The sequence below is a fragment of the Salvelinus sp. IW2-2015 genome, linkage group LG15 (genome assembly GCF_002910315.2).
Source record: "Salvelinus sp. IW2-2015 linkage group LG15, ASM291031v2, whole genome shotgun sequence".
Classification (NCBI taxonomy): Eukaryota; Metazoa; Chordata; class Actinopteri; order Salmoniformes; family Salmonidae; genus Salvelinus; species Salvelinus sp. IW2-2015.
The window spans coordinates 53,801,955-53,812,360 of record NC_036855.1 but is presented as its reverse complement, the minus strand read 5'-3'; the positions used below and the strand labels follow the sequence as shown (position 1 = coordinate 53,812,360).

The window sequence follows — 10,406 nt, the reverse complement described above, 5'->3', positions numbered from 1 at the left end:
ACCTGTATGTAATCCATGATCAACTTAGCACACACAGCAGAAAATATCATACAAAATTGTATGTTCAGTCCAATGAAACGAATAGAACATCAACCACTGTCAATATTCCCTCTGTTTTTCTCGTTTGTTCTCCCCCATATGTGATTTCCTATCATCCCCTTCTAGCAGATGCCAACCGTAACTTTGAGAAATGTGATGTCATCCTACGGTCATTAGTTACAGGTCTAACAGTGCATAGCTGCTACTCTACAGAAAACACTCGTATCTAACCAAGGGTTCTGTTTTAGGTAAAAGTCAATGTCTGCTAATGTTTGAGAGAGAGAGTTTTTTTAAGTTTTTATAAACCTTTATTTTATACTCAAGTGTTAACATAAATAATACACATGCCTTTCAGAAATGAAATAACAAATGTAATCCCAACAAAAAAAATAAAACAACATATACATTCAACTTATTTCATCAGCAACAAAATAATTTCCCTCCTCTACAAAACAAAGCGCTCCTTCGTATGCCACTTCTCCTCAAACACTATGAGATCTTTTACAGCTGAGAAGAACTCAAAATCTACTTTATTCTTGCTTCATAATCTTTAAAAAACACATCTTACATCCTGCCCATATCCCTTCTATCTTATGTTTCCTACTAGAAAAATTGACATCTTAGCTTGTCCCAAAATAAATTTAACATTGTCATTTTCTTTTCTGTTGCTTACTATATCGAAACCCAAAAAAACAGTGTATTGAAAACTCCCCTACAGCTTTAACAAAGATTCCAGCTTTCAATAGAGGTTTTATCCTCTCACCACTCCATAAACAGTTGAAAAATGGTTCTTCTCTATATTACAAAAACATCCATCTCTAACACTCGACGTTAATAACAAGATACAAAAGCATAACTGCATGATCCATGTAATACCCTCCATTGCATATACCAGTACCCTTCTTTAACGGTGCTTGTCATGCTCTCCATTCTGGCTTTACCTTGTCATCAATGCCCAATTTTCCCTCCATGGAGTGTTTTTCTATTTTTCAATTTATCTTATTCAACACCTTGACACACCCCCATACACAAGTCCTTCCATTCACCTCATCCAAACCCACTCCTCCAACCTCCTCAAATCCAGCAATAACGCCTTTCTTTTCTGACTCTGGGATATTGTGTAATCCCTAGTCTTGGAAATGAGACGTCTTCATCTTGTACCTCTTCTTGTGACTACTAAGCATACCCACTCTTCCGCTGACAGAGCCTTCCGCAGCTCCCCAGCATTTGTTCGACAATCCTTTTCCGACCTCACCCAAATGTTCAGCCACCCTTCTTCCATCCATTAAGCGGCCCAGCCATGCTATTAACTGTTTTAGAGTGATGTTTGCCCTTCACCAGAATCTTGGAGAAATGTGGAACAGCTGCAGTTGTCACAATCCAGTTTGCCCCATAACACAGAGTTCCTCCAACACCAATGTCACTGACTCCGCTGAATCGTCTTGACACTTCATTATGCTCCAACTCTGAGAAGGCCTCTGTAAAACGAGTACTCCCTCCCTAGAAATTGGCTACTGTCCAACCAAATAAAGCCTTCTTTAAACCTAATCCTCCAACCTCTGTAATACAGACCTGCCACCCTCTCCAAACACATTTTCCGGTCCAAAAGCAAACCTTTGAATAAATGAACCGGAAAGCAGCAGCCCTCTAGCAAGATGTACAAGACCTGTCCCCTCCTCTTTTGACAAATACAAAACACTTTGTGGAACCCAGTGTATTTATCAAAAAGAATCCCACAATAATTGCCTGTATCTTAGCCAGAGCCAGATGGTGGTCTAAAACTGACAACCGATGCACATGTAGGAGCAATCACATTGTTAACTTCAATAGTGCCCCCCTATTATGACATACGAGATAGTAACCAACGCATCTCCTCTCCTCCTTCACCATTCAACCACCCATCAATTTTTTTTCATAGTCCCTCATCTCCTATTACACTCCAAGATACTTAACTCCTTACACCATTCTACCCCCTGGCAAAGCCATGATCCTCAGCCATTCTCAATCTGTAAAGCACAACTCTTTCCCAATTTACCTTGCAGGATATTCCCCTAAACGATCACCATTAGACTCAAACTATCACTCGCTTGATTTTTCACAACACAAACTACATCATCAGCATAGGCTGAGAGACGAATAGGAGGAATATCCTCTGAAAGTACACCCCTGCAATGCGACTTCTAATTCTATTAGTAGTGCTCTTATAGCAATTGCATACAACATTCCTACAAAAACATCCTGCCTAAATACTCTACACTTTAAAGGAGCACTCAAACCACCGTTAACTTTCAATACACTTTCAATGTCACCATATACACCTTTATCATGGCAATAAAACCAGAGCTGAACCCAAACCCCTCAAGCGTGTGCCATAAATATTGATGTTCAACTCGGTCAAATGCCTTTCCTCGATCAATTGAAATTGACCAGCATCCAACCAATAGCCTAAGACGTCCAAAAAATCACGAATCAGAGAAAGTTATTCCCTATCTGCCTGCAGGAACACGTAGACTGGTCCGTATGTATGATTTGCCCATCACCTCCTCGCCTGTTGGACAAAGCCTTTGACAATATCTATAATCAGTGCACAATAAGCCACCGCCTCAGTTCTCACCTCCTAGGGTCACCCTTTTTGGGCAATAAGGTGAGGACAGCCCTTCTGCAGCTTATTGGTAGTAACCCTCCGGTTAAACTATCATTAACTACTGCTAGCCAATCCTCTCCCAACATAACCAAAAAGACTTAAAAAGTCAACGGAAGCCATCAATGCTGGTGCCCTTCCATTTTCCATGCCTTTTAATGCATGTATAAATCCTGCAAAGACAATGGTTGCTCAAGCTCAACCTGAGCTTCTGCACCACTTGGGAGCCCATAAAGACATGCTGTGTCACTGTTTTATCCTCTTTGTACTACACTTGTAGAGCTCAGCATAGAACTCTACTGCCTCTTTCTAATTTCACTAGGCTAGTGAGCTCTTGTCAACAGCTGATTTGAGACAATTAATAATTTTTCTTTGTCCATTTCTTTTTCTCTAACCAAAGAAAATTTGGATGAGCATCCATTTCAAGATTTCCCTGAAACTTACTTCTCACAATGCCCTGTGCTCTGAACCAGCCAGGTCTGCCAATGCAGCTTTTCTCCTCTTGAGGCCTGGGTATGCCTCGATCTCCTGTGGTCTCAACCAGTCATGAGTTCACTATTTCAAACTCTAGGTTTCATTGATCTGGTGATATCCTTGTGACATTCCTCGTGTATTGATTACAGAATTGTTGAATCTGATTTCCCTAATCCCACCACTGTTGAAGGGATACACAAACTGTCTTTTGAGACCCACCTCTCCCAGAAAACTTAAACATTCCTAGTGAGTCACTCAATAAAGTTATATTAAAATGCCAGTATGCGCTTTTGGGTTTTTACATCGTTAATGACACCACTCTGTTATTTAAACAATGATCAGAAATCCCACTGTGGTTATCACACTGATTACAGACTGAGATTATGCTCAAAAATAAACCTATCTAACCTGCATAGAGATATGTCTCTCTCACATGGCCCAGTGTACTGCCTTGTTCCTCCATGTTGACCTCGCCAAATATCACACAGTTCAGTGTTACAATGAGGCGTTTTAAAAAATCCTTGAGCTATATGAGGTTTTCTTGGTGATTTCTATCTAAATCGCTGACTGTGCAGTTAAAATCCCCAGCAATAAATAAATATCTTCTTTGTTACATCTTCTCAATGGTATTTGATAATGTCTCTAAAAAACATACCCTCTACACTGTCACCACTGGGGCATATACATTTATCAGACACATATGATGTTTTCATACCTTGCTCTCGAACAGAGCATGTAGCTGAGTCATAGCTAGTTTTGTACACTGTATGAAAGGTATATTGTTTCTGCTTCCCTTTGGCCCCAATGAGCTGGAATGTGATCTCCAAATAATGTGTTGGGCCCATTCAACACCCCCACTTCATATACAACAGATGCCTTTTTAACCCAATGTCCAGGTTTTAGTTTACGAATATTTGAACGTGGCGGGTTATATAAAGTATAGCAGATTGTCGGCAGTTAAAWAGACTATTGAATTAATTGTATTTTTAAAGGTCGAGGTTACTCTCACAAACCTACATTTCCATTGGATGTAAAATATTGGCTAAATGYTTTATCTGCAGTAGACAMATGATCTTACAGACACTGTGTTCTGAGGTTAAGTGTATGCTTTGATTGATTCAAAACTCAGGGGAGAATCATCTGAACCTCAAMGCAAAGCAATGTCATTCCTACAGAGAGATATCCACTGGTACTAAAACARGGTTCAAAGATAAACAAGACAGATCCCAACAGAGTGTTGTGTAAATTTGGAGTTGGAGCAGTGTTTGCTTTTATGAGAGTAAACAAATAKATCAAATCAAATCAAATTGTATTGGTCACATACACATGGTTAGCAGATGTTATTGCGAGTGTAGCAAAATGCTTGTACTTCCAGTTCTGACGGTGCAGTAATATCTAACAAGTAATATCTAACAATTGCACAARAAATACCTAATACACACAWATATAAGTAAAGGAATGGAATAAGAATATATAAATATATGGATGAGCAATGTCAGAGCGGCATAAGCTAAGATGTAATAGATACTGTAGTATACAATACAGTATATACATATGAAATGAGTAATGCAAGATATGTAAACATTATTAAAGTGGCATTATTAAAGTGACTAGTGTTCCGTTTATTAAAGTGGCCAATAATTTAAAGTCTGTATGTAAGCAGCAGCCTCTCTGTGCTATTGATGGCTGTTTAACAGTTTGATGGGCTTGAGATAGAAGCTGTTTTTCGGTCCCAGCTTTGATGCACCTGTACAGACCTCGCCTTCTGGGTMGTAGCAGGGTGAACAGGCAGCGGCTTGGGTGGTTGTTGTCCTTGATGATCTTTTTGGCCTACCTGTGACTTCGGGTGCTATAGGTATCCTGGAGGGCAGGTAGTTTGCCTCCGGTGATGCGTWGTGCAGACCGCACCACCCTCTGGAGAGCCTTGCGGTTGAGGGAGGTGCAGTTGCCGTACCAGGCTGRGATAGAGCCCAACAGGATGCTCTCAATTGTGCATCTGTAAAAGTTCGTGKGGGTTTTGGTTGACAAGCCACATTTTTTTCAGCCACCTGAGGTTGAAGAGGCGCTGTTGCGCCTTCTTCACCACACTGTCTGTGTGGGTGGACCATTTCAGTTTGTCAGTGATTTGTATGCCGAGGAACTTAAAACTTTCCACCTTCTCCACTGCTGTTCCGTCGATGTGGATAGGGGGGTGCTCCCTCTGCTGTTTCCTGATGTCCACGATCATGTCCTTTGTGTTGTTGAAGTTGAGTGAGAGGTTATTTTTCTGACACCACACTCCGAGAGCCCTCACCTCCTCCCTGTAAGCTGTCTCGTCGTTGTTGGTAATCAAGCCTAATACTGTTATATCGTCTGCAAACTTGACGATTGAGTTGGAGGCGTGCATGGCCACGCAGTCATGGGTGAAAAGGGAGAACAGGAGGGGGCTGAGCATGCACCCTTGTGGGTCCCCAGTGTTGAGGATCAGCGAAGTGGAGATGTTGTTTCCTACCTTCACCACCTGGGGGCGGCCCATCAGGAAGTCCAGGACCCAATTGCACAGGGTGGGGTTAAGACCCAGGGCCTCAAGCAAAATGACGAGATTGGTGGGTACTATGGTGTTGAATGCTGAGCTATAGTCAATGAACAGCGTTCTAACATACGTAGGTATTCCTGTTGTCCAGATGGGATAAGGCAGTGTGCAGTGTGATGGCGATTGCATCGTCTGTGGACCTATTGGGGCGGTAAGCAAATTGAAGTGGGTCTAGGGTGACAGGTAAGGTGAAGGTTATATGATCCTTGACTAGTCTCTCAAAGCCACTACATGATGACAGAAGTGAGTGCTACGGGGTGATAGTCATTTAGTTCAGTAATCTTTGCATTCTTGGGTACAGGAACAATGGTAGCCATCTTGAAGCATGTGTGGACCCCAGACTGGGATAGGGAGAGATTCAATATGTCCGTAAACACACCAGCCAGCTTGTCTGSGCATGCTCTGAGGACGCGTCTAGGGATGTCGTCAAGCCCACAGTCCTTGGTAGCGGGCCGCGTCGGTGGCACTGTATTATCCTCAAAGCGGGCAAAGAAGGTGATTAGTTTGTCTGGAAGCAAGACGTCGGTGTCCGCGATGTGGCTGGTTGTCCTTTTGTAGTCCGTGATTATCTGTAGACCCTGCCACATACGTCTCYTGTCTGAACCGTTGAATTGCGACTCCACTTTGTCTCTATACTGAAATTTTGCTTGTTTTATTTCCTTGCGGAGGGATTGCCTACTCRGTWWGTATTCTGCCATATTCCCAGCCGCCTTGCCATGGTTAAATGCGGTGGTACGCGCTCTCAGTTATGCACGAATGCTGCCATRTATCCACGGTTTCTMGTTAGMTTAGGTTTTAATAGTCACAGTGGGTACAACATCTCCTATCCACTTCCCTAGAAACTCACTCACCGAATCAGTGTATACGTCATATTGTTCTCTGAGGCTACCCGYGACATATCCCAATGATCAAAACAATCTTGATGCGTGGATTCCAATTGGTCAGAAAAGCATTGAATAGTCTTAGCACGGGTACTTCCTGTTTGAGTTTCTGCCTATAGGAAGGGATGAGCAAAATGGAGTCATGGTCAGATTTGCCAAAAGGAGYGTGGAGGAGGGCCTTGTATGCATKGCGGAAGTTAGAGTAACAATGGTCCAGTGTTTTTCCAGRGCGAGTGCTACAGTCGAAATGCTYATAGAATTTAGGTAGCCTTTTTCTCAAAGTTGCTTTGTTAAAATCCKCAGCTACAATAAATGCAGCCTCAGGATATATGGTTTCCAGTTTGCACAAAGTTCAGTGAAGTTCCTTGAGGGCCGTCGTMGTATCGGCTTGAGGGGGGATATARACGGCTGTGACAATAACGAAGAGAATTCTCTTGGGAGATAATACAGTTGGCATTTGATTGTGAGGAATTCTAGGTCAGGTGATCAAAAGGACTTGAGTTCCTGTATGTTGTTACAATTACACCATGAGTCGTTAATCATGAAACATATATCCCCGCCATTCTTCTTCCCYGAGAGKTGTTTATTCCTGTCGGCGTGATGCACTGAGAATCCAGGTGGCTGTACCGACTCCGACAGCATYTCCCGAGAGAGCCATGTTTCCGTGAAASAGAGMATGCTACAATCCCTGGTGTKTCTATTCTCTTATGTAGTSCTTACAGGAGGGGGATTAGTGTGGATTGAGTAATGCCTTTGTGTTACATCTTTGATGACTGCTGTGTTAACGTGTGGAGTGATTATGGCTACAATGGTCCTAGGAGAAGTTCTCAGGTTTTAGCTGATTCGTGTGGGTTTATTCATTTTGTTATTTTCATGGCTTTTGTTCGACCTTTGTATTTAACATAACTTTACCTGCATTCCATCTACAATGAACACATACTTTAACTGTCTGAGTAGGAGAGTGTCTGATAAAGATTACCATAGATGACACAGGGTGAACCAATTMGTTTAATGTAGTTAAAGGTGAGGTGGGGTGCGTCACGGGGGGCAGGGTGACTGACAGGGGTCGTCAGAGCCGGCTGTCTCCAGATAGCCTCAAATAAACACCTGTCATTTGTATCCTTGGTGAGGAGGGTCAGATAAGATGCCCTGTCCAGATGCTGTCCATCACTCTACAGCCAATCTACTCAATGACCATGGAAGACAGAGAGAGTGCAGATCGGACAGAGAGAGATTTTAAAGGGCAAAGAAAGAGAAATGTGGCAAAAATAAAATGGGGGTGGGACACAAAAGAACAGATAGAGTTTACAAAGAGGTACAGAGCCAGAGACATAAACAGAGAGCGGCTGGAGGGACATGAGAGATTGAAACTATAGAAGTGGAATGAGGGAGAGACAAGGGGAATTGATGCGAAGATTAGAGCCAATCAGCAAATCAACAAATCAGCGCAGTACGGAGAAAGACATTTGGTCTAACGCTTTCTCACTCACGCCATTTTGTCCTGAATTCACTGCAGTTCTGTTTGGGATTAAGACAGCTGGCCTGGCTCCGGGTGAGTCTTGTAAGTCACTGTTAAGCACGTGTATTGCCCTGTTTGCGTGTGGTAGAGTTCATGTCTTTGAGTTGATGCTGTGTCTTTGGGCTGGGGGATGATGGAAACGTTGGTGTGTGGATGTGTAGTGGGGCATGGCCCGGGGAAGACACGAGAATGGAAAAACAGACTGCTGTTTCACACTGTATCTGTCACAGAAACTCCAGCCTAGTTAAACATTGACTCATTACGCTTGTTTCTGTGTGTGTGTGTGTGATCTGAAAAATCCATCTGGGCTGATTTTTGTTTGTTCGGGGTCTGTTTTTCGGGCAACCGTGCGTGTCCGTTTATGCACATGTGTGTGTAAACGAGCATGTGTGCTCGTGTGAGAGAGTGTGCGTGTGTCGTAATGAAACAGCTTTTAGCCAGCAGTTGCTCTACTGCTCAAACAGGAAATGAAACGTGTCAAACAGGGATAAGGAGCTATATCCAAGGGCGACTATTCCTCATAGCCAGGTTCTACCCCGGGATGTCTCCCACCTTTCCTGTACAAAACCATCAGCATAAGTAGATGCCGCCATTTCATCTACTCAAAGGTAGCCAGGCAATGTGGATGAAACTCTCACCTCTATCTCACCTTTATCTGCAAGTGGCAGCAGAAGCGTGAACAAAAGTCGATTTGAGATTTTCTGCGACTGACATTTTGTCAGCCATAATTGTGTGAAATATGGCCCAGGTAATACAGAATTCTACTCCTGGCAGGGAGTTAATAGCTATCATGAGCTACTGTGAGCTTCCTTTATTCTGGAGGATCCCCCATTGTTCCCATTCACCACAGCCAGGCATCCATGGTACTGTCTTAACACTGTATCTCTCCTCAGTTTCTGTGTGCAGGTTTGATTTGAAGCACAGAGACATTTCCACTGACCTTTCTACCCCCTCTGGTTTTCTTTGTCTGGCCAGGTTCTGGAGCCATTACCACCACTGACCCGTTCCTCTTCATCACTCTCCTGATCCTGCATAAGCTCCTCCCCTCCCTGTTTGCCCAGTAAGAGACTTCAACCAAACGACGACCCGAAGGTTTTTACTTTATGTACCAAACAACGAAAGGGAAATATATATAGATGTAAACCGTTATGGCACATCACTGAGGATGAGGAAACGAATGGCAAAGAGAGGAGAAGAACGGACTGATGACATAAGGACTGAATGAAAGAAAAGGAGGAGACGGTGGTCTTCTGACTGGGACTAATAGAGGACACGTCTAAGAACTGGAATCATATGGATTGTATGAGAAGCATGAAACAAGGAATCTATGTGAATAGGAACTTCACCTCTGTGTCATACACACAACCGACATCCGCTAAACGCTGCATCCAGTTTCCAAATAGTATCTGCCGTGCTTCATGCATGGCTGTTCTTATTTATTTTCGGGTGGATATGTTTTTATGTTTTATTTTCTATTTGTATTATATTTTCAGTTCTATGGATTTTATTTGGAATTCATTTTTCAGGATTTTGAAATTATTTTGATCATATCTGCTTTTGGTTGATTATTATTTTTTGTATTCTAAAAGAGATCCACTCCTCATGTTTGTTCAAGTTGATTTGCATGAGCTGTTGAACAGAAACCCATCATGTTTGTTCACAGACATCAAAGATGGGGCTTTTTTTTATGTTTGGTTCATTCATGGAGACTGGGAGCTAAAGTAGTTATGTTGCCTCTCTCTCCTCTCTCTCTCTCTCTCTCTGTCTCTCTCTCTGTCTCTCTCCTCTCTCTCTCTCTCTTCTCTCTCTCTCTTCTCTCTGTCTCTGTCTCTGTCTCTGTCTCTGTTCTCTCTCTCTCTGTCTCTCTCTCTCTCTCTTCTCTCTCTCTCTCTCTCCTCTCTCTCTCTCTCCTCTCCTCTCTCTCTCCTCTCCTCTCCTCTTCTCCTCTCTCTCTCTCTCCTTCTCTCTCTCTCTCTCTCTCTCTCTCGTCTCCTCTCTCTCTCTCTCTCTCTCTCTCTCTCTCTCTCTCAAGCGTTGTTTCATGATGTAAACAAATATGACCTTATATATTTTGATTAAATAAGGCACACATTACCATAGTTGTTGTTAGTCACCTTCAATAATGTTTATTTTTATTAAAGATATGGTGGTCAAAGGTAAGACATTCATTTATAAAATCAAAAAAAAAAAACGTATTGGTATGTTGCCAACACCAGTTGAAATAAAAGTTGTTGTTTTTTTAAATAAAAATTGACATCAAAGGCGTCATATGTGAACATT

The 10,406-nt window shown here is 42.5% G+C and overlaps 1 protein-coding gene across 1 annotated transcript in view; it reads left to right on the top strand.

The window, feature by feature from the left end:
- LOC111973767 (V-set and transmembrane domain-containing protein 2B-like) overlaps positions 1 to 9,887 on the top strand; it is a 27,491-nt gene extending 17,604 nt beyond the window's left edge. The window contains exon 5 of the mRNA XM_024001169.2: positions 9,102 to 9,887. Coding sequence (XP_023856937.1) covers positions 9,102 to 9,190 — 89 coding nt within the window. The 3' untranslated portion in view covers positions 9,191 to 9,887. The remainder of the gene's footprint in view (positions 1 to 9,101) is intronic.
- Positions 9,888 to 10,406: the final 519 nt, after the last annotated feature.